This window comes from Sinohyriopsis cumingii, chromosome 7, assembly GCF_028554795.1.
Source record: "Sinohyriopsis cumingii isolate HCF-2022 chromosome 7, ASM2855479v2, whole genome shotgun sequence".
In the NCBI taxonomy this organism is placed as follows: Eukaryota; Metazoa; Mollusca; class Bivalvia; order Unionida; family Unionidae; genus Sinohyriopsis; species Sinohyriopsis cumingii.
Window position 1 is genome coordinate 56,462,947 of NC_142967.1, and position 25,503 is coordinate 56,488,449.

General features: G+C 33.8%; 1 protein-coding gene across 8 annotated transcripts in view; it reads right to left on the reverse strand.

Annotated features, from left to right (window-relative positions):
* Positions 1-25,503, reverse strand: part of LOC149795305 (uncharacterized) — a 121,685-nt gene that overhangs the window by 54,927 nt on the left and 41,255 nt on the right. For 7 of the 8 annotated variants that reach the window (XM_089965044.1, XM_089965040.1, XM_089965038.1 and 4 more), the window contains exons 10-17: positions 23,720-23,750; positions 20,192-20,323; positions 19,028-19,073; positions 14,363-14,453; positions 13,383-13,433; positions 11,039-11,129; positions 6,757-6,861; positions 1,343-1,433 (exon numbers count right to left, since the gene is read on the reverse strand). In XM_089965044.1, coding sequence (XP_089821170.1) covers positions 1,343-1,433; positions 6,757-6,861; positions 11,039-11,129; positions 13,383-13,433; positions 14,363-14,453; positions 19,028-19,073; positions 20,192-20,323; positions 23,720-23,750 — 638 coding nt within the window. The remainder of the gene's footprint in view (positions 1-1,342; positions 1,434-6,756; positions 6,862-11,038; positions 11,130-13,382; positions 13,434-14,362; positions 14,454-19,027; positions 19,074-20,191; positions 20,324-23,719; positions 23,751-25,503) is intronic. The other variant, XM_089965041.1, reaches the window with a different exon arrangement.

Here is a 25,503-nt window from a genome sequence, read left to right on the forward strand (position 1 = left end):
AAAAGTTACTGGGCAATGACATAATTCCACAAGGGTCCCCAGGTGACCAAGAAGTCCAAGGCACATGCCTTTTACAGATTACTCAAATATCACCTCAGTCTTGCTCGTCCATCTTGGGTGTACAAGAAAGCCTGCCAGTAGCTTCCCATGGGTTGGTGGGTTTTTCCGGGATTTTACTGGGCTCTTCCATCACCAGAGAGAGCCTATCATGTGATGCAAATATGGCATTAAACCCCAAACAACAACATAATTCACAGCGCAAGGACAAACTTTGAAGTTAAATAGGACCATTACTTAGTAATCACTTACCCAAGTAAAATAAAAGTAAAGCTGACCTGCATTTCCTTAATTTACAATTGTAGAATTTTTTTGGCTTCAAGACATTAAATCCATCAAAAGTTACAGAGTAGAAATGAAATTGATGATGCAAAGGTAAACTTCTAAGACACAGGGGCTGTAATCCAGATTTTGATGTAAGCAACAGAACTAAAAACTCTGATTAGACTTTCTTAATGTAAAGAATCATATCAACTTATTAAGTGAAAACAAATTACATGACAAAGGGATGTGATGTGACTTGACATGATGGATAGAAATTGGTAACAATATATATGACTGATTAAATGACCCTTTAATGTAAATAACACTTATTTACATAATATCAGATTGATACTCACAGTCAATTGTACTTTTGTATGGTGTTTTTTTGTGTGGGGTTTAATTCCATTTTTCAGCACATGATAGACTGTATATGGTGGCTAGTATATCTAATGGAGGAAGAACCTCGAGAAAACCCAGGGAATAATCACTACCTCATGAAAGCTTCCCCACATACCCACATTGACCGAAATGATGTCAGTGCTCCATAAAGGCAATCGCCTTAGACCACTTGGTCAATCGGGTACCCTGTACTAATGTAAACATATTACTCTGAAATCTTTTTTTCCCTCCCTGTTCTTTTCTTCATGTCCCAAGAGAATTTATATTAACACATGAAATACTATGGAGGAATTATTTTATTTCCTTTTCAAAAGCATTTTCTACAACTGTTTTAATTATTGCAGTCAGTGAACAAAACAATAGTAGATAAATATTGTCATGTCTAATCTTTAACCAAAGTTTGAGACCTACTCCCTCAAGATATAAAACTGACCTCAAAAAGCCAGTTGGTCTGTACCATACTACTACTTTTGAAAAAATATAAATTTGTTACTGTTCTTATTAGTAATGCAAACTATATTTAATCAAAGAGAATGGACACCAAGCCATAAGCATGGAGAGACTGAAATACCTCCAAACCAAAAATTTCATGATTTTCTGTCAAAGAAGATTTCAAACTTACCCACTCCTGCTAACAAAGAATCTAAAGCTTGTTGGACTGAGCCATATTGTTTTATAGCAGCTTCGGCTTGTTGCTTTGTAAAACCCATTTCCTATAATTGGAAAACAAAAGACGTCTGTGAATACAAAGTCTATACACGTCAAGGCATCAGCACTGATACCAAATAAAACCAAACAATAAATTTAAAATGACTCAGACTTATATTTACGTCCATATTATTATGAAGGAGTAGATCATGCTGATACCTTAACCAACAGTCAACAGTTAAAACTGGCAATTACATGGTTCCCACGCTTTTCTAAATATAAATTTCCAGGTCATTTCCAGTTTCTTTTCCAGGATGAAATACATTTTTTCAAGGTTATCATATGACCATTACTGAATGGAATTAAAGAACATTTTGGATTACAAAACATGCATTTTCCAAATCTGAAGATGTTTCTATTTCAAGACTCTACAAAACAAATGTTGGAAAAGATGATCATGTACAAAATTACAAAATGAGTCAACTGAAACAAATCTGACTACATTCCTATAAACTGGCATTTAAAGCCGTTTCAATGTACAGAATACAAATTCTAACTTTACTTTGCTGACCTACATTACGTTGCTACATGGAAACAACATAATGAGCATAAATTATTTTGTTTCCTTTCAAACCTTTAATTCTAAAGAATTCTAGAGCAATATATGTGCATGTTTATACAAAGTAAACATTTCCTATCGCAGTATGAAAAAAAACCCCCAATAAATGCAAAGTATTAGAATCTTATCTAGTTTTGAAAAAAGTTTATTCCTGAATTTATGTGTGCCAACAAAATCTCAAACAAGATTTTTCAACCAACGTAAACTCCTTAAGACAATTTGGTGAAAATTTCCATCACTTAAAGACATTTACATAAGGATTGATTTAAATGTTGACAAAAGACCCTCAAAATTATATATTGTTGTATAAACAAAGACTGAATTTTCTGTAAAATAAACTTGTAGTTCAATAAACCAATTCCAAAACCTGTATTGATACATGGGGTCTTATCATTTCTTTATATATAATAAAAGGGACAACAATTTCCCATTTCTCCTGCTTTCTATTTAAGATCCAAAACCAATGCTTCAAGCTACATGTCACTGTGTAATAGTTTCTCACCAAAGTTCAGCTCAGAAATTCAAAATTTTCTAATTCGGGTTTCCTCTGAATAGTCCAACCCCATTTTTCACATTTGGACATTTAGGATGGAGTGTGGGTTCAGAGCAATTACATATAAAAAATTTGGAATCTGCCGCCACCATAAGATAGCTTACAAGTGGGCCTAAAAAATTTAAGCTATGTTATATCGATTTATAGCTGCATGAAATCAATAGGAAAATTATTTATTTCCTCAAAAATGGCAAGTATTATAATCATTGTCTTTAATCTGCTGACAGACTAGAAGAAACTCTGCATAGATGAAACCTAACCCAGTAGTCGGCATTTGCATTAATAGTCACATGTCTTCACAACTCTCACACAACGACATCTTAAGTCCAATAGTCACGTGATGTAAAAAACAAACTCCTTTTTAATGTCGCTGTACCAAATTTCATTTATATTATATGAAAGTATGAAACCTTTTTTAAAAACCAGAAAGAACATATAATTCTGAACATATTTATTTCGAGAACAACTACAAGAAACTTGGCCTGTCTGATTCATCAAGCATAGTCTGGTTCTCAGCTTTGTATGCTCCCTGTGCGAGAGAGCACATCAACATGGTGGTTACAAAAACTCTGAAGTTAGTTTAGGAATAAATATAGAGAATATTGTGCTCTTTTGTTTTTGTATTTTTATTACAACCAGTATATGACATTTAATTTTTTCTACAATATTTGAAAATGATGGTTGTGAGACTGTGTGCTCATGCGACTAGCAATCAAAATCGCTAGTACTAGCTCGAATTTCATCAATGCATTAGTTTTATTGTCTTTCAGCAGATTAAAGGCATAACGATTTTACTGCTCACAATTTCTTAGAAATAAATAATTTTCATATTGATTTCATGCAGGTATAACTCGATTCAACAATGTTTAAGTTTGCTAGCCTATCCGCAAAGTGGCTATGCTTTAAGGCCACTACGTTGGCCTCTTGTGAGTCTAGACTGGTTTTCATACCTTCCATATAAAATAATATATGGATATCGAACTGTCTGTGAAACAAAAAGTCTGCCAGACAAATCTAATCCACTGAACATTTGGATTGTCTCAACAAATATATTTATGGCAAGCACCCAACTGATCCATACTACAACCTCCTAATATTCTCATTAGAACTTGATAAATTTAACTCATGATCAGTTCAGTTACGACTCAATTGCATAATTGTTTCAGTCAAGTTGTGGAGGAAAATTCCTGGGTTTTTCCCAACTGTCGTCAGTATTTGCAAATTTCAAGGGCTTTTCATGGTTGGGAAAAAAATCATCATTTCTCCTGACTTTTTCCCGATAGCATGGGAACCCTGCAAATATGACAGTTGCAACTTCAAAAATATGTAGATGGATTAGGGCATGCTTACTGAGATGTTTCATCTTTCATATTTTGCTGTCTTTCCAGCATTTGAAACATCTCACACTGCCTGAGCATCAAAATTTGTTGGTAAAATTGAAAGTAAATGTTGGATAACTCATGCAATCTGACCTCATGAACTCCTAGAAAGTGAAAGCAATACATTTCTAGGAAAAATTGTTTTAAAGATCACATGTACAAGGTTGAAGTATTTAACTTTCTGAAAAATTGATATTTTTATACAGCTAATGGCCCAAACAATCAAAAACTATTAAACAAGAGACTAAACTGGGCCTGATAGTACTCACCTGCTTACATAACAGTTGACTTGTTCACAATGCAAGAAAATGTATTATCATAAAGACACAACCCTGTTAACTATTTTCTAACCTTTATAAGTAATTTGTCTATTTTAGCTTTCTCAGAAAAGAACTCCTCCAAAAGATAATGGACTATCCTAGATCTTGATGACACAAATATATCAAGTAAGAAATAGTCTCCAGAGAGGCAGCAGGCTCAGCCAATTAAATGCAAATTTTCTCATCAATAAGTTTGTGTGTGTTTTGGATTTTTAACATAGCTTTAACAATTTTTCCGTCATATTGCTATAATGTCTATAGTGTGGCAGTTTTAGTGATGCCTAGCAATGGGGCATCCTACTGCAAATCACTTTAACTGACATCAGGCCAACCAGTTCTAATACTAACCTATTAATGATGAGCGCTGTAAGCACCATTTTTTAAAAATAAGACTTTAGTATGAATTAGATGGGGCTCAAACCCGTGACCTCCTGCATCCAAGGTAGATACTCTAATCACTAGGCCACTGGAGCGGTCTCTTCAATAAGTGCATATCTTCCTTAACAAAGACTCTTTTGGTGATTATCCTTTTGAAATTCAACAATAAAATGCAAAATTGCTTCATTAATATGCATAGGTCTCAATAACACCCATCTAACATTTTGATGAACACTAGACTGTCTACCAAGTTCATACACTTTCACTTAAGTGAGATTCAAGGACTTCCAGGGCTTTAAATAAATTCTGAATACCACAGGTATGCCAGAATAAAGGACATTGCATAGCAGGCTGTTGCCAAGTCTAACATAATAAATGTGTAGTTTACCAGCATATTTATCACCAAATAATTCATAACAACAACCCAAGCAATCCAATGAAATTCACAGAAAACAGATCATTTAGAATGCGACTCTGACTAACAATGACAGCAGCCATACCATATAGAAACACCCGAATATACGACGTTACCAAGCAGAAAGTAAAAGTGAAAATCATTTACAGAATGATGAACAATACAAACAAAAAATAATCTAAAGGCTTAAAGACTGGAGTTTTGCAATACAACAAAACAAGAGTGTCAATGAATTGATCATGCTGATATTCTAGGAACAGTATGACAAAAAATGTTCCAATATAATTTTCAAAGACTTTTTAAGGACCTCAAAAATAAAACGTTAATTTTAAAGAAATTAAAGGCCTTAAATTGAAAAAGCCAAAAAGCAGTACTTTTAAGGTTTTCAATGAAGTAGATGAACCCTGCTTCTACCAAGTAAGAAATAACATCCTGAGTGATAAGCAGCTCAGCTAATCAGATGAAAACCATTTCAATGATATGCGTAGACCTCACTTACAATTATACTCATATGACTTTTTGATGATATATGCCAAGTCATACCTCTATTACAAGTCTGATCAGTCATATCACAAGCTCAGCCAATCAAATAAGATACTCATCAATATTTTGTCAATTCTGAGATCTTAGTGATATAAGCCTGAATTGCACATCTAATCAAAATGAGATCAGAAATGTGACCTCCAGAGTAGTAATAAAATCAGCCAATCAGATTAAGTTCATCTCATTAATATGTATTTTATAAATTTCAAGACAACTAAAAATCAAATCAGAAATTTTACCTACAGACTGGTAACAAGCTAAGCAAATCAAACATGAATTCAACTCATTAGTATGTATGGATCTCACTCCAATTTGAATTTGTCCATTAACAGTACATTATATGCTGCTCCATGAATAATAGCCCTTTCTGAAGGCACTAGTAGGTCAACTGTGGAAATTATTAATCAACATACTTCATTTTAGGTATGTGGTTTGGAACAAAATGTATTGCCCAGATAGCAGTATTTTTCTATTTGACTTACCATGACCTTGGACTTTGACCTTTGTCCTTTCAGACACCCACATCAAAAGGTTTATGTATTACCCTATGTGCCAAGCATACACTAAGTTTGGTCAAGGAATACTGTAAAAAGCTTTTTTATAATAAACATGACCTTTGATCTAAAAAAGTAAAGAGTGATGTCATATTTATGATTACATCATAACAATGATTCTTTGACTTCAAGCTATGCAGGAACCACTGATTTTACAAAAGTACATTACAGTAAACTCGTGCTAGACTGGATATCAAAAAGTAAAGTGTGACATCATATTTATGATCACATCATAAATTAATGATTCTATGATTTCAAGCTATGCAGGAACGACTAATTTTACACAAGTGCTTTACACTGAACTCATGATAGCCTGGATACAATAATATTTTTATGTCACATTTGCAAAACTCAATTTACAATAATTCTGAAGCCACCTTTAATGTTGTCTTAACTACCTCAGTTGAGACAAATGTCTAGTTAATATATATATATATATATGTCAAAATGCTGGAGACACTGGAATCTTTCTCACCATTCGAAGTCCTTGTTTTGTTCTAGAATGGCTACGATCATGTGACAATATTGGTAATTTAACTTGATTTGTAAAAAATTCCAAGAAAAACTATTTTAATAATGAAAATTCTGATCAGAACTAAAAGAACTTTAAGCTAAACATGTATTTACCATTATCTGATGCGTTCGGACCCGTAATAATTCTTGCATGGCATCTTCACAATTTTTATCTAATTTTAATACTTGCATAAAGGCATGCTCAGCATCTGCATACATCTGAAAAAAAGAGAAAAAAACAACAACATAAAACATGCAAACATATTATTTGACTAAACAAATCAAGCCAACTACAGTAAGGAAAGATACGGATATCAAGCTGACATTGAAAATTAAAGTCTACTATACAAATCTTATCCACTGAGTGTTTGGATTGACTCAGCATATATGTTTATTGCAAGCACCCAAATAACCCATACTGCACACTCTGAATATTTTGGTTAGAACTTGATAAATGTAACTCACAATCTGTTTAGTTACAACTCAGTTATGTGATTGTTTCAGGTGTCAAGCGGTGGCGGAAAATTCACTGGTTTTTCCCCGACTTTCATCAATATTTGCAAAATTCCAAGATTTTTCATGATTGGGAAAAAAATTTTAATTTCTCCCGACTTTTTCCCAATTTCCCATTAGTGTGGGAACCCTGAATAAAAGCAGTGAACATATTATAGCTATTAAAATAGCACTTTTGGACTGTCCTGGAGTGGTCATTATATACAGAATTGACTCAACTGGCCAATAAGAACGAATGGCCAGAATGGACCTGAGATTTGTCACCTGGCCAATATATGTCAAACATGCAGGAGCTTCCAATGACCCAGATTTCTGGCTCAGTTTGATGCTTTTGTAAAAACAAAATCCAAATCTGTTGATTACATATGTTACATTTCAGCATTATGTGGCTATTTTATGTTAGTAACAAACAAACTGAAACTTGCCCTGCCTAAAAAGACATGTTTGTAAATTATGAACATCTCCTGACCCTAATGAAAAGGGATATAACTCATGTCACTCCTCAAAGATGAACTTGTTCTATCAAAAACAGTTTTAGTTCACAAAAAAATTGATGAAGAGATCAAGCTATGCCTGTCATAATGGCACAAAAGGTGACTCCCATATCATCCTCTGTCAAACATATTGTTTTCATCTCTCCCCTAATGACAAAGACTGCTTTGACATACTGACACCTTTGAGTTACACCGACATTGTGACCAACTGGAGTATGGTGAGTATATGTGACACAAAAAATATTTAAATATTGATTCATATGATATACCTTCATGTAAATAATTACTTCATTATGGCTCTAAAGTATTCTGAGTAGTCACCACTTGAAGCAATGAAAAACTAAGAAATACCTGGCCACAGGACTTTTATATAGGAAATTTGCAAGGGGTAAATTAGAATTGTCACTGACTTTTCAAATTTTCACTCCGTACTCTAGGCAGAAAAAAAATTATTTGTTGAATTAAAGAAAATAAAGAATGGTCACCAAGTGTGTTTTTGGATTTTTAATGTAGCTTTAAAAAAATCAGTCATAATGCTATGATGTCTGCAGTGTGACAGTTTTACAGTTATGTCTAGCACTGGGGCATCATGCCGCAGACATGTAGCATGGTCCCCGACTTCAGGTCATTGCTATAAAAATGTCACCTTTCATCCATGCATACAAGTTTGACATTAGTGGCCTAGTATATCATGTATCAGCTGTGATACTTTTTGGTCAAATTCTGTTGAGGAGTCGTTGAGGCTTTTCTATTTATTAGTGGTACTGGTCATATCTGATGGAAGATCCACTATGCTATATTTCTTAAATCTGGAAATATTTTATTTATACATATGCTCATTAATTTATCATTACTCGACATATTGTGCTCCATATAAAGCTTTTTATCGTTCTGCTGAATGATATACAGAATAGAACTTTCATCTGGGACTGTGTCAACTATAACTTTTTGTCACTTCACATGCAAATTCTTTGCTGTGGTACAAATTGCAATTTAAATAAAAATGCAAAAACGAATGTTCTCACAGAATGTAATCATTAGATCTTATGATGTTAAAAAAAAACTAAAGTCAATGTTTCTTCAAAAAGCTTGAAATGTTTTAATGGATTATGGATGCACCACCACAATACCTGTAAACCTAAATGCAAATCTTCAACAATGTGTGATGGGTAGACAGAGACATATCAACAAAGATGTGGACTGGCACTGTGGAACATAAGTCCCTCCAGAATCCTGACAAGTGACTTTCCTAACAATTAAAATATTACTGAAGAGAACTTCCTTTCATAACAAATCAAGTTTTCAAACCAAGTATAGCTCTTAGTCTGAAAGAGTGCTTCATCCATTTTATTTGAAAAATGCCATTAAAACTTAATTCCTCACTTCCTGCCATTAAAGTTTTCAGCTGAAGCTGTATTTGGTTAATGGCAGTTGAGATCCCAAAAGAATTTTGAAAACAGGATGGTAATACATGGACACTTAGGAAGACAAGATCTGTCAGTAAGCAAGTGATTTAATAATTCACAATTACCATCCTCTCCATTCTTAAAGTAAAATTCTGACAAAGTTCATTGTGATACTGGACAAATTTGTCATGCAACAAATGCACATCAAGTTTCATGAAGATATCTATAATGACTTGGCAGATATTAACAGTCAAGGGATGGTCAGGTAGACATAAGAATCACTCTTAAAAAGTGTGGATTCAATCTTTTAATGTTTATCAGACATATCCTATTCTTTTATAAGACAAAGTTTATTGGTCATGGAACAATAGTCTACAAAGCTGCAAATTGATAGCTCAAACATTTTTTTTAGGGTTGCAGTATATGTGCTAATACAAGTTAATATACATGTGAGCTTTGTATTTCATCCACATTTTTTAAAGAAAAAAGTTCAAATATGTCTATGAAAAATACTCCACTGTTTTGTGGCTCTATCATATATTTCTATATGTCAGGTACAAGTTTATATCCAAGTTTTGAAAATCACAGTTGTGGAGTAGGTAACAGTTAATGAACATGAAGTCAATTAACACCATTATTAAGTTTACAACCACTAAAGTCTGTAATAAATATTCACAAATCTTTGCAGTTTACTTTATTCTAGTACGACACCTAATGTCTACTCATGAGCTTAAAAAAAAACCCATTCAAGTGTAACTTGCTTAGAATATTAAGAAATATATCCCAACTCATCTTTTTTTTGGCTTGTCCAGTAAAACTGAATTCATATTTATGCGCCAATCCCGTGGGCATAATCAATGCAACAAAACAAAAATGCAATTCATGAGGTGTGACAAACTTAAATTTTCTCATGCAGATGTTGTCAATCCAGTCTGCCCCATTTATTAACAGCTGTACATTAAGATTCATTTGATCGGATGTAAGAAATCCTAATAACAAAATAGCCTTAAATGGTCCACAGGCATGGTATTCTCCATTTATAAATTTAATTTTGAAATAGCACCGAACAAGGGGGTTGATCAGCATGTACATCGGACTTGTATTCAACATCATTTTCAGGTTCAAATTCACTCACTGGCATTTCTAGTAACAATTTCCCAGCTATTATAATCTCATATAATACAAAACTTAAAAAATACAGTTATCATCACTATCATCAGTTCAGTCCACGCCAAAACAAAATCGTCATCTGGATAAGAACCATCTTCAGAATTAGCCATTTTGAGTTTTCTATGTAGTGCCCATCATAAACAAGCAAAACTTCTTTGATGCAAGGTTAACATTTTGAAAGAATGGTAGTTCCAAGGTCGAATGTATCAATTAAATTTAGTTTAAGAACCATTCAATGTTAAAACAGTTGCTTATCTGAAGAAAAAAAATGACTTCAGTTGTGAAAAGCAGTACGAGACCTCTACTGGCTGTCCGCTTTACAAACTCTCTTCATAACATCAGTTATTATAAGGTGTTTCCAGATATAACATGGTATAACTATATATTCATGCCCAAAATCATATTAGGGTGAAGCCAAGGTGATGCTTGTTGTAATATCTTTTTGAAAACACCATTATTTAAAAAAAATTCATAGTTCATGCCATATAATATGTTGGTATATTTTGCCAATCTCAATGTACCACAGTTAAGTACATGTTGTTGGTTGTTCACCGTGACTACCACAGTATGATGAGGGAGAACTGTAATAAGTAACAAAATAGTGTGATGCAGGGACAGAGAGATTGATGCAGTTTGTAATAAAGAAATGGGGGGATTCTCATCATGACAAAAAAATCATAGCAAGTTATATGAAGATATCTTAGAGCTGAGGATATAGCTGGTAAACAAAAATGTGACAGGCAGATGAACTGATGGACAAACTGACTACAATATAACCCCCAATCTTAATTTACTATGGGTATAATGACATACCTTAAGGCCTGCTAGAGCTCTACCTTTTCTGAAGTAACCCTTAGGCCAATCTTTTGCTAACTGTATGGCTTTTTCTGCATCTTTGAGAGCTCTAAAATAAAAAAAGAACATGTTTGCAAATTTCAACAGCTGGCTATCAGGGAAAGACTTTCTAATTTAAATAGTGTACAGATAATGAAACAGTTCCTAATTGTGTGCCTTAAACACAAGCAATAAGCTGACAAAAATGTTTTAAAACATGTATCTGAGAATTACCTGTATTTTACAAAATGGCTTCTATTATACAAAGTAGTGTCATTCCTTAATGAACAGTGATCGTAACAAGCATGAATAATCAAAATTTCATAAAACTGTACTATAGAATTTTACCCAACAAGAGTATTTTAAAACACTCTTCTATTTTCCCGCCCAAAATATGAAATGACAACATTAGTATTTTAAACCAATCTTCTATCTTGAAAAAAATATATTAAATGACAACAAGCAGCTAGCTTAAAAATATAAGGCAAACAATTCCTGGGCATTTCCAGATAATTTCAATGGTAAAATTGTATTTAATCAAGTTGAATCAAAACATTTATTTAATTAGGTCCTAAAGCAGTAGACTAATAATACTGGTATGTTGCTGTTGCTTTCAGTTTTTTTTTTATTATAGATCTTTTTAGTCAGGGTACCAGCTACACATAGTTTGTTCTTAAGTTCTGACAATGACCTCAAAATCAACAGCCTTCTGCCCGACCCTAAGTGGAAGCCATCAAGAAAGTTTGAACCCAGTCTGTAATGTGGAAGTAACATTATTATGAATAAACCATTTTTCTTCTTTCATTCCCAGTGGACTTGACCTTTGAACTCAAAATCAATAGGCTTCTTCCTGACTCCATGTGGAACCATCAATAAAGTTTGATTAGGTCTGCGATGTGGAGGTAATATTACTATGCACACACCATTTTTCTTCCTTCAGACACAATGGCCTCAAAATCAATAGGCTTTATTTCCTTACCCCAAATACAATTCATCCACTGGTTTAATCCTGATATGTGATTTAGAACAAATGTTATGGTTTGGAAATAATGTTTCTTTTCTCAGCTATAGTGACTCTGACCTTTGTTCAGAAACCATTCTTTCTTTAAGTCACAGTGTCAATGATCTTAAGCTACAGACCCCAGTAATCAACAGGGTTCTTCCTACAGACCCCAGTAATCAACAGGGTTCTTCCTACAGACCCCAGTAATCAACAGGGTTCTTCCTACAGACCCCAGTAATCAACAGGGTTCTTCCTACAGCCCCCAGCAATCAACAGGGTTCTTCCTACAGACCCCAACAATCAACAGGGTTCTCCTACAGACCCCAGCAATCATCAGTGTTCTTCTTCCTGACCCCAGCAATCAACAGGGTTCTTCCTACTGACCCCAGCAATCTACAGGGTTCTTTCTGCAGACCCCAGCAATCAACAGGGTTCTTCCTACAGACCCCAGCAATCAACAGGGTTCTTCCCGCAGACCCCAGCAATCGACAGGGTTCTTCCTACAGACCCCAGCAATCAACAGGGTTCTTTCTACAGACCCCAGCAATCAACAGGGTTCTTCCTACAGACCCCAGCAATCAACAGGGTTCTTGCTAAGCTGAATTTCAAGCCATCCATAAAAAACAATCCAACAAGTCCGCTTACTGGTGATGGTAGAGAACTCAAGTTTTCTGCAAGATCTTAAGCTTTGTAGCCCCAAAACTGATAAGGTTCTTCATTATCTCAAGTGCAAGCTAGCCACAAAGTTGGGTAACTGTTGATGGCAAACAACCGGAATTACCAGAAACAATGCTAGGCAAAGACAGATGGATAGATATTACATAAAGAGTTCTGCCTTAATTCAGGTATATAAAAAGCATATGGCATACAGGTGTGATACAGTTTCTATAGTACAGACCATACACCAATCATTTAAATGTCTTGGAGATTAGCTTTTTGTCCATTAGTTCAGAGCTGTAGTGTTTAAGCAACTATATGAATGTAGTGAACAAATAAATGCATGGGATAATTATGAACACCTTATGTCCAATGTACATGTTGAGTAAGCAAAAGTCATAGGAGTGTACTTGTTGTTCGGGTCTGGCAAAAGCATTTTGGAATCTCATAAACATACATGTTTTTCTTTTGGTGTGAGCATGAGCATGTGTGTCATCTTTGTGACAAACCATTTAAATGTGTGGATTTTAATTAAATAAACAGCTTCAATATCAGAGAATACGTAAGCAAAAATGAAGGATGGAGAGAAAGAACTTCAAATTCCATATTCCTGTTTTGAAGTAAGAAACAAGTTTTGAAAATAATTGTATGTTAGTAACTTACTTTTCATATTGTTGACACCTGTCAAAACAATATGATCTGTTTCCAAAAAATCTGCAAAAGAAGAAAAAGACTTATTTCTAGCTATATTTTTCTACACTGGTTACATGCAAGACAGCAAAGAAAAACTTGGTACATATAACTGCATATGAAATCAAGGACAGAATAAAGCCTATCCCCTTCTACTGCAAAATTTAGTCCAATATTCTTATCTAATTTCTAATTTTTACATACAGCAGTGATTCTGTTTTACACAGAGTAGCAAAAGATTGCATGGAACACAAGTGATTTTCTTTTCATTAAATTAATTCAGTTTTATTTAATATGTAATGTCCATTTCACGGGCTCATGTTTGAAGAAACAGACACCAACAGCTACCATTGTGAAATAGGAAGAACGCTATTAAACAAGAGTATCTTGAAGGCGCAGACGATCAATGTTCTGAAAAGAAGTTCCAGAAATTGAAGTTAAGGTTATTTTTTTACTTTTTAGATGCAGAATGTTGAAAACATATCTGATATTCATGGGTATTAACATTTTTAAATTAACTACTGTGGCAGACATAATGAATGTAATGTCAGCACCATTTTCATTCAGGTCAAACTAGACACCATTGTATGGCTTTTGGTAAAGGCTTTTCCAGTAAAATATTCTTAGGACCCATGGAAGCCACTTTTAATGTGGGGCAGTCACCCATCGATGAAATTTATGATTCTGTATTGTTTTTATATAAACTCTGTAATCTGAGTACCCTGGCACATATTTTAAAAAAAGTGCCTTCCCTGGGTACCATGTACATTTGCCTAATCTAGCATGTAGTGGAGAAATTGAATTTTCTACCTCAGTATATCTGTTTAAATAATCATATTTCCTCTGCAACTGTTTAGTAAGGTATCATAAAACGTCAGCACAAGTTAAAAGGAATTTTCATTTTCCTAATGGTTACAAAACTCCAAAGCACAATGCTTTAGATTTTCTTATACCTAAAATCCCTTGGGTCCAATTTCACCGCTTCTGTGAAAAGTTGTATTGCTGCAGTATATTCTCCTACATGGGCCATTTCATTGCCTTTGACTGGAAAACAAAATAATATTTACAATTATATACACTTGCAGTACAAACCAAAGACCAAATCAAATAAAAAAATTAATTAATTAAAAATAATTGTTATAACAGCATGAAAATCAAGATCATCTAGATATGCATGTAGAGATACATACCAAATTGCATTTGTCTAACTCAAATTGTGTTTGCTATAGTGTGTTATATGGACATGACACTGATCACATGGTTTACATTACCTACCAATTAACTATTTCACTAAGCAGGATTATTTAGTATTGTTAGAACACAGCCCTATTATTAACCTTCATATTATGTTCAGTTTTACTCGAAGTACTAAATAAGGTGGTGCTCTACAGTTTCATATTTTGCATAAAGTTAAATATTTAAAGAAAAATAATTACAGACTGGCATAGTTGCCAATGAACTGTGAACAATCATTTTCCACTGGCATGGCATAAATTTTACACCTTCTTCTTACTTTAGGAATAAGGGTTCTTGAAGGAAGCTTGACTCAAACAACCATGAAAGTACCCAAGTCCAAGACCTAGGGTTCTTAGGAGGACAAGCAGGCTAATGGACCTTGTAATGGAGGGCAAAAACCAGGTTACAAAACATATGATCTACAGTGTGCCTCACCCAATGATTAATGCCAACACCACCCACTGTATCAACACAGGAAAAGGAGAGTTGGCTGACTCACTATTGGAAAATGTGTGCGTGTGTGTGATTTGAATTTTTAATGTGGCTTTAACAATTTATCAGTCATATCACAACAATGTCTGCAGTGTGGCAGTTTATAGTGATGTCCAGCACTGGGGCATCATGCCGCAGACATGTAGCATGATGTCCCACCCAGTCACATTATCCTGACACCAGGCTGATCAGTCCTAACACTAACCTATGCCGAGTGCCAAGCGAGGCAGCTGTTAGTACCATTTTTGTAAGTCTTTGATATGATTCAGCCAGGGATCGAACCCACGACCTCACGCATCCAAGGCGGACATTCTAACCATTAGGCCACTGGAGCAGTTCTATTGGAAGATAAGGAGACCCCAAACCATGCTGGAATTGAGCATAAAGATAAGTAAGTGTGAAGACCCAATTTCTTCCGTTAGATCATCAAAACTTGCAGCCTGTTTCCCACTGGGATTGAATGGAAATATTGAAACAAATGTGGTGGTGGTGGTGGAGTAATCAAGTTGATCCCTTTCCCTAGACTTCTGGGTGGTCAAAGCCCTCTACTTCAAACAATGGTGCCCAGTGCAGTGAGCAAAGATAGACAACAGATGTGTACCAATCAACATAACCAATGATCGGTGTCCCATGACAGACATTTGGTGACTGTCACTTGACATACTACCCTGTGCACAGCGACAGACCTTTGATGATTGGCACTTTACACATAATGCAATGACCAATGCCCAGTACTCACCGAAAGGTGAAAGCCCTTCAGTTACTATTATCCAACACATCTGATATGGTACCCAGTGCCCAGTGGTCAGTAAGTAGACACTCAATGACTGTCACTTAATACACTATCCTGTAACTAGCAGATTCCCTTGATTTAAAAATGAGTCTACTCAAGCAGGAAGTCCGGTTTACTTGAAGTATCAACTGTCATATCAGGCTGGATAATTTTTTTATTTATTGTTGGAGGAGTGAATAATCTTTTTGAACTGAGCACTAGTGCCAGTAAAAATATAATAATGCAATAATAGCAGGTATGTACTAAAACTATTAAAATATGGGCTGTAGAGTTGTAACAAGCAATTATCAATGGACAGATAGATGGACAGACAAGAGATGCATGGCCATACCGTAAATACACTTGGCCAGGTGAACTAGAATTGTGTGAAAAAAACCCTAAAAAATTGCTATAACGGCCTTAAAATCCAGTCAAGTTACCTCATTTGAACAACATGCAAATGACATGAATTTATATCCCTCAATTGTCATTGGAAGTGTATATTTGTGTGTCTGTGTGTGGTATAGTTATGTAGAGGAAAGGACAAGGTGAAAATGGTGATTAAGCAAGCAAGTTAAAGGGTCTCTTTTGAAGTTTCTACATTTTTATCCTGTCTAAAGCATTCAAAATATTCAAAGGTATAATATTTTGTACAAAAGCCAAATCATTGAAAAACTGCTTATTTTGAATTAAATCAGGCAAGAACAACATGCCTACTCGATATGCATAATTTCTGTAACCACTTGGAAACTGAAAATAAATGACGTCAATGGACGTCACAGAAAAAAAATGCATTATGTATTTGCAAAAAGTTACAATGAAACACATAAATTAAAATAACCATCTAATGAGATAATATCCATCACCAATCTGGTATGCTCTTGGAGTAATCTGAGTACCCTGGCATATAATTATAAAAAAATGCCTCCCCTGGGTACTATGTATTTTTAAATGGAACAGTCCTGATGATAGATTTTTGGCAATTAAATCATCTGAGAACTCTCACATGTTCTTTTTTTCATATGCTAAAAACTGTGCAGTAATGTCATATTCATGCTTTTAAAAATATCCATATTTATGAGTCTATCTGTATAGATGGCATAGAATACTGACAATTGAACCCACATAAGGTCTTGTAATTGTGGGTCAAACATTCAGTTGACATAACATGGCTAAACAATGGAAGTCAATAATCAAATTCTACTTAAGTTATTAAATAAAGAGATGCATATAAAACTCATGAAATCCAGCAATAATTAGAAAAATAATGTGCAGAAATAAAAGTGAGTGGGTCAAACAAGCTGGAGCCACAACTCTGCTAAATGATGATGGGGATCAAACAATTAAAAATCAAACAAAGGAAAGTTGTCTTCAATATTAAACTGCACACCAAGGGAGTTATTGTGCAGAAAGGTAAGTTGGTGATTTTGACATTATATGGCCATAACTTCATTAAATGATGATGGTCCATGCTAAACATGTACCCAAGCAATAATGATAATATGAAAAGGTACCTAAGCAATACCAATAATATGAACATGTACATAATACTGATAACGTGAACATGTACCTAAGCAATACTAATAACATGTACATGTACCTAATACTGATAATAAGAACATGTACCTAAGCAATAACTATAATTTGAACATGTACCTAATACAGATAATATGAACATGTACCTAAGCAATACCAATAACATGAACATGTACCTAATACTGATAATAAGAACATGTACCTAAGCAATAACTATAATTTGAACATGTACCTAATACTGATAATATGAACATGTACCTAAGCAATACCAATAACATGAACATGTACCTAATACTGATAATAAGAACATGTACCTCAGCAGTAGCTATAATTTGAACATGTACCTAATACTGATAATAAGAACATGTACCTAAGCAATAACTATAATTTGAACATGTACCTAATACTGATAATATGAACATGTACCTAAGCAATACTAAAAAATATGAACATGTACCTAAGCAATAATAATATGACATGTACCTGAGCAATACTGATAATACAAATATGTACCTAATACTGATAATATGAACATGTACCTAATAATGATAATATGATCATGTACCTAATACTGATAATAAGAAATGTACCAAAGCAATAACTATAATTTGAATATGTACCTAAGCAATACTAAAAAATATGAACATGTACCTAAGCAATAATATGACATGCACCTAAGCAATACTGATAAAACAAATATGTACCTAATACTGATAATATGAACATGTACCTAAGCAATACTGATAATATGAACATATACCTAAGCAATACCAATAATATGAACATGTACCTAATCCTGATAATCTGAATATGTCCCTAATCCTGATAACAAAAATGAGTTCCTTATGAGCTAGAACAAATTAATAGAAAATACTTTTCATTTCAGTCATGGAAAGAAATCTAAAATGAAGAAATTTAACCAGAAGCCATATATGTCTCTCTTAAGTTTTTTCTCCTTACTTCCCTGACAACAATGATAAAACTGTTGTGATGCATTGCTGAATCGGACTTGCTTTTTCATAAAGGGTCAAATAGTTTAAAAAATGTCAAAAATGTAATTTACTGTGACAGATTAGTCATTTATATTTATATATTTCATCCTAAGAAAGTGAGGTGAATTTACAAAATTGGGATGGGGGTTTGGATGGGGATCTTGTGCTGAGGAGCGAGTTTAATCTCCTAAGCTTCAATTTGGATCAAAGTATGGTATATAATAAAAACACTATGTTCTTTTCCAATATAACTTCCAGATATATTTCATCTTGTAGAACCAAATTGATATATTTTAATTCATGGCTTTGCCACTCATTAAAATATCAAGTTTGTTTATACCACACAAAGACAGATATCTGATATTAATGTAGGAAAAGAAAATATCCTCTATATATATAAATATGAAGACCTGAACGTGTCAAATTCTGTATCATTCAACTGATAATACAAGTAGATACATTTCAATATACGTGAGAAAGTTTGACTTTGTTAGATACATGTTGTCTATAACAATACATGGTAAATACAAGAAAAAGCTTCTTTACATAATGTGGTAATGTTATACTTTGACAAAATTGACCACACTTACTAGCAAGCTGCCTACTCCGTAACACTTTGGGGTCTAATTCTTCAACCTGTAAAGAAGACAATTATACCAAGTTTAACACAAACATTGAATGAACCAGCAAATATCTGAACAAATAATGACTCAGATTGGTTTCTAACAGTGGGAAATCACAACTTATGAGCAGTGCTCCAAGATGCATCTAAATGGTCACATCACCAACCAAAATTTAACACTGGTGAGTGAAAATTGTAAACTGGTTGCCCTCTGGTGACCTTCAGAATCATAATTCAGCAAACCAAAGATGACAATATCACTTTCCAATTACAAGAATCAACAATCTGTACATGCAATTTAATTCACAAAATTATCCCTTTTCAATTATGAGACTGCTGGTTCAAATGTTAAATCAACATATTCATATAAGACTAGTTTGTCTTATAATTCATCATCCTCGACTAAGGGTACAGATCTGGATAAAATTTCAAGATGAGGACAAATTTAGTTGGCTGTAAAAATTATATCAAACTATAACAAATGCAGATAATGCAAAGAATATTATCAGAACAAAATGAAGGCAAAAGCCCTTTAATACTGAATCTGAGGCCAGAAAATATGTGGAAAGAGGGTTTTCAGGACTCTGGTTAATTTCTGCTCAGTGTTTGAAGCAGATGACTGCTGGCAGGTCTCTCAGATCTAGAGATAATATTAAAAATAACCTTAAATTTTGTTATAATTCCTTTTAAACTAAAAATTCAATTTCCATCATTTTCTAACATTCATTCCCCCACTTAAATGATTGATGCTCTTAATATCTATGACATCACATCCAAATTATTTGGGCAAGGCAACCAAAAGTTTGAGTGATAAATCTAAAACTCAGTACAAGATGAAGATTGAAATAAAATAAGGATAAATGTACCTCCAATGGTTTCTACAAATTTCTACAGTCTTGTATCTTCACACATCAAAGAACTTGATTTGATAGTGGAAATCATGGCAAAATGTGGTTAGCTCAATTGTATTATCGGAAATGTATTTCTCTTTAATCAATTCATAAATTAATAAATAATAACATAAATCACATTTTCACTTGACTAGGCAAAAACAATGAAAATCATATATCTACAAGTCATTCCAAGATAGGGTTTTGTGTGATACAGTGCCCAAGCATCACAATTAACTTGCCTCATCTTCACTCTTCTCGCCCGATTGTTTCTCTTTGCGATTTGCTTTTGAAGTTTGAGAATCAGCTCCAGGTAATGATTTCTTTTTCTTATTGACAACTTTTGTAAAGAAGGCAGAAGTGGGATCAAACTCCTGAAATAGTAAATGGGGGATCTTGCAAACATGCTTTCTTCAATTGAAATTTAAGAATTAAGTTGAAGGATATTTTCTGCAATAAGCTGCCTGTCAGGGGTGACTTGCTCTATTTTCTGTTACTTTTTTAATGGCCCAAAGAAAAAGATTTTTTCTTGTCTAAAAACACAGCAAAATATTTTGTTCAATATCCTCAAACAAGCATGTAAAGGAGAAATCCATGCCTAAGCAACCAAATATTCAGATACAATATCAGGTTACCGTTAAGTCACATAGCAAAGTAATTGCATGTTATGTCTATGGATGAAAACAGACATTGCTTGCTTAGTTTTGTCTAATTTATTTCTGCCACAAGGAGCCACTAAAGCTCAAATGGCACTATGCTGGACTTGCAATGCAAGGAATGCAGGTTCAGTGCCTGAACAGGCCTGTCTGAGTTAGCTACTTCTATGCATCCTTGGCAAAAGCATTTAACTCCTATTTCCTTGACATAATTTACTATAAACCCAACCAACAACAATCACAAGAAAATGCAAGCATAACAGAAAACACAACTTCACATCTGAAGCAAAAAAACAGCCATCTTTTGACCTCACACTGTCATGTACTTTCCATAAAAATATGCATAAATAAAACTCAGTCTCAGACTTTGCCACTTAATCAAAAAACAAAAATGAAATCAGCAATTATACAGGTCACATCTATAATGCTTTAGCAGTCTCCAACAGTAATTGTGTCATCTATTATCGTAAAGAAAGTAAGCTAAAACAAAGGGACAATGACACAAAATTATGCGACAGTATCAAATGACAGTAATAAATGTAATAAAACATTATTTTCTATGATATCAACGGGTACATAATGAATTGTTAAACATCAGAGAAGAATTTTTAAAATTAAAAAAAAAATGCTTAAAATCTCTTCTAGAATCTATCATCATTGTCCAATCCTAGAAGCCAGATTTTCCTAGGTGAAAATCATAGACTGAGTAACTGTGGAGTGATAACCTGTGTGACGATGTATTTGATAGCCAGTGTGATGATAAATGTGCAGCTAATTATTTTTGAAGCAAGCATAAATAGGGGCACTGCACTTACAAAGTGAAAACCATGTACAAAATTTGATAACTGTAGATTGTGGAGGACTATTGTTATTGTGCAGAAACCATTTTTCTAGTTTCAGAGTGACCTTGGCTTTGGATTATTTTGAACTCAAAATCGATCAATTTCTTTCTTATCCCAACTGCAAGAAATCCACAATGTCTGCTAACTGCAGATGATGGACAACTATACTTATTGTGCATAAACAAAATTGGTAACAGTCAAACATCATGATAACATAATACACCCCACTTTACAGCAGGTGTATAAAATTGATACCTATTTCTCACTCTAATCTGAATCTGGTTGCATCGGGTAATTTCTATTGAGAAGTTGCTTAGGTTTCTGCATGCAACAAAGTCAATTATATGATAATTAATAATGCAATGTTTTTCTTATTGTTTCATTTTCTCTCTGAAGAGCTGATAGGTGAGAAAAATAATCAATGTATGGTGCTGGAATAGATACAAGGAAATCACGGTTTCAGAATTACATCATTTTGCTTGGAGGATATCAGTATATGATATACTCAAGTACAAGCTGTATCCAACTTCAAACATTAAAGAATTCGAGTGACCATCATAAAATGCATTACCATATATTACTTATCAAATCCATACACAATGCAAGGAGTCAGATCTAGCTGGGTATTATGCAAGGGCAGATCTGGGTGCATCCATCTTTATGCAAGTATGCAGAGCACCCATCATTTGAAAAAGTCAGCCAATGGTGTGATTATAATAGGCCAGCCTCATCATAAAATGAGACATCATTTACATGTATTAAAAAAAACTAAAGCAGGGGTGCACAACATTTTTCGGCCAAAAGCCAGATTGCATTTTCTAAGACCATTCAAGGGCTGCAAACACGATGCTACATGTTCTATACAACAGCGACTTCGTAAACAAAATTAATGTTAATAAATGAGTTACACTTAAGCTCTGTATCAGGTTGGCATAGCTCGCAAATTTGTTAGTAGCGCAACGGATTTCTAATTTCTTTAATATAATTACTGTTCACAGGCCAGATTTCTGTGTTGATTTAATTTGCCCTTAGGGCCGGACAGAACACATTCACAGGCTGCATCTGGCCCACGGGCCATGGGTTGTGCACCCCTGCCCTAAAGAAATAACATTCTTAAATTTAGGATTCTTCTCTCTGATAATAATGTAAGAGTGTTGGAAAACTCAAAGCCTACAATTGTATGCTTCTAAAACATAGTCATCAGCATTTGCAAATTGTCAGCTTTAAGCAATTTCTCCATTCTGTGACAATATGTTTTAAAATTTGGTTCTGATATTTTGGAATCCAGTTCTTCAATGCAAGTTTCACTCTGTTTCAGTTTTGGTGGGTTTTACCTGATTGTTCACTAGTTATATCTACTGTTATTTTTATTGTTTTCGTGATCTTAAGGTGAAATCAGCTATCCTTCGTTTCATATCTTCCTCTTAGCATAATTATATATGGTGCTACATCAAGGTAATATCATGTGATTAGAAACACATGCTAACAAAAACCTGAGTGCTTATGCATTTATATTTCAATCAAAAATATTAATTAAACTGGAGCTGAAGTTACCTCACAATGTTTTAGTAATTTTTTTCACATTTTTAAAATTGAGACTACCACAATTTAGTAGAATGCTTAACTTAGTCTTAACATCTCAAGCAAGAAATATTTTGGGATATACCGAGTACACGATATTCCAGATGTTCCCTAGTTTTGCAATATATAGTATCAAGTGAATGGGGAAATATACTGTATATACTGCAAACTACACATACCAAGATCTACCATCACATAATGCTCCAGCAGATCTGGGTCTGTGCAGCTTGTTAGGAGTAATCAGCAGAACAAAAAAAAAAACATAGACCCCAATCTGCAGTGCATTATGCTATGGCAGATCAGGATCTTTACTGTTTGCAGTTTTACTCATCTTATAAGCAAGTATATATGGTACATAATCTAAGTAAATGTACCAGTGCAATCATGCGTTTGATGGATTAATTCACAAAAAGAATAACTGATCAGTGTTTACATGTAATGTTCAGTTCGTGCACTTTATCAGATGAAAGGTCAAAAATACAAGCCTTGTTCATTCTTTATACCACTTTTGGCTCATTAAACCTCTTTTGTTGTGTAACTTAAGTGTCCCTTTTGCACAAATTGCACAAGGGTGCATTCTGTCTGAATATATCATAACATAACCCCTCAACAGTGATTTCCATGTCTCACTGCCTACATGGATTCTATCAGTCTCAACCTTCTAATGCAGATGATATTAAAATATACTTACATCTCCATCGGATGATGATGATGAATCTTTTCTGCAAGAAATAGAGAGTTAATTTACTGTGTTTGTCTAAACAAAAATCAGTGCAAATATACTAAAGATGCCATCTGTCTTCATTTAAGGAGTATTACCAAAGTTCCATAATTTACATGAAATTTGGATAAATTTGACAAGATGTGTACTCACATGAACTGTAAATTTTCACTTGGACAACCGAGTAATTTTAATATTTCTTCAGTGTTACTCTGGAGAAGTCCTAATCACTATACTGTAGTGTTACTCTGGAGAAGTCCTAATCAATGTACTTCACTGTTACTCTGGAGAAGTCCTAATATGTGTACTTCTGTCTTACTCTGGAGACATTCTAATTTCTTGGACAATATATTATTTAACACAGTATGGGTACCTAATTTCCTATTTACACAAACAGAAAGTTGGTCCTGTATTTTTTCATCAACAAAATAAATTCCAACACCATCCAGATGCACTGAAAAGGCAAAGTTCTTAAGTGAGTTTATCACTGTATTTATGTACATGGTTTTATGGCCTGTCAGTAAAAATAATGAATATATTAGTGATATGTACAACTCAAGTTCTAAAAATGTAAAGATCAAAAACTGCCCAAAATTTTAGCAAACCCTTAAAAAATAAATGTAAATATGTAGGTCTACAATATAAAAGAGAAAGACTTTAAAATTCTTGAAAACGGACCTAAATCAAAAGATACCCCCACCCCCACATTCTCAAACTATTTGCTACACTTATTATATATATATATATATATATATATATATATATATATATATATATATATATATATATATATATATTCTCAGCATGTTTTTTCTGTTTTCTAATTTCATGGTGTTTGTGTTTGTAATCATATCATTATATGTTTTTTATCTTATAGGTGTTGTCTAATGCTGTAAAGCGCTTAGAGCTTCTAAAGATTAGGCGCTATACAAAGACCTCATTATTATTATTATTATATAATGAGTCGGAGGGAGGGGGAAGAAGGGGAAGGGGAGAGAGAGGGATGAGAAATGGATAGACATATCAACAGGTGAAGGAGAACAGACTTAATATTACTCATGAATGGAATTAGATCTACACAAGTACTGATATCAAATATCTGTTAATTTTATTTCAGAAAGCTTTTATGAACTCAACACATTGTGACTTTCTGGGCGAGTAGCATATTTCTTTCAAAATATTCAAGGTTATTCAAGGTGCATTTTTACATTAATTTTAAAGGATACATCAATGAAACTATGTAGACACAACTTAATACTTACTATAACTTCTTACAAGGAACATTTCTTGCAAATTTATCATAAAAAAAAACAATAACATGAAGTCAAGAGTATGATCATTGATATCATTCCCATTAATACTAAACATCCTGCATCTGGGCAATAGAATGATGTATGGCCACTGAAAAATGTTCATTTTACTCTGTCTATGCTACACTATTTACAAAGTAAAAAATATTTTTTAGTGAATTTTTCATTATTTGTTATTAATCTGTTTTTCAAGAGCTCAAAGTTTAGCTATTTTTTCCTTAGTACTTTTCCTCAAACTATCTGATGTTGTGATAAAGGAAATGCAAAGTCATTAGCAGCAGCTGTCATTGTCTCAATGTCTTTTTTAGTACTAGTCCTACAATGTAAGACATAGCACATGTTATTTTTGCTTTGGTGCTATGTCCTACTATCCAAAAATAACGGGCTTGTATAGCAAATAATCAAAGTTTTAGGAATATCTCACACACTTGGCAGCCCATATCA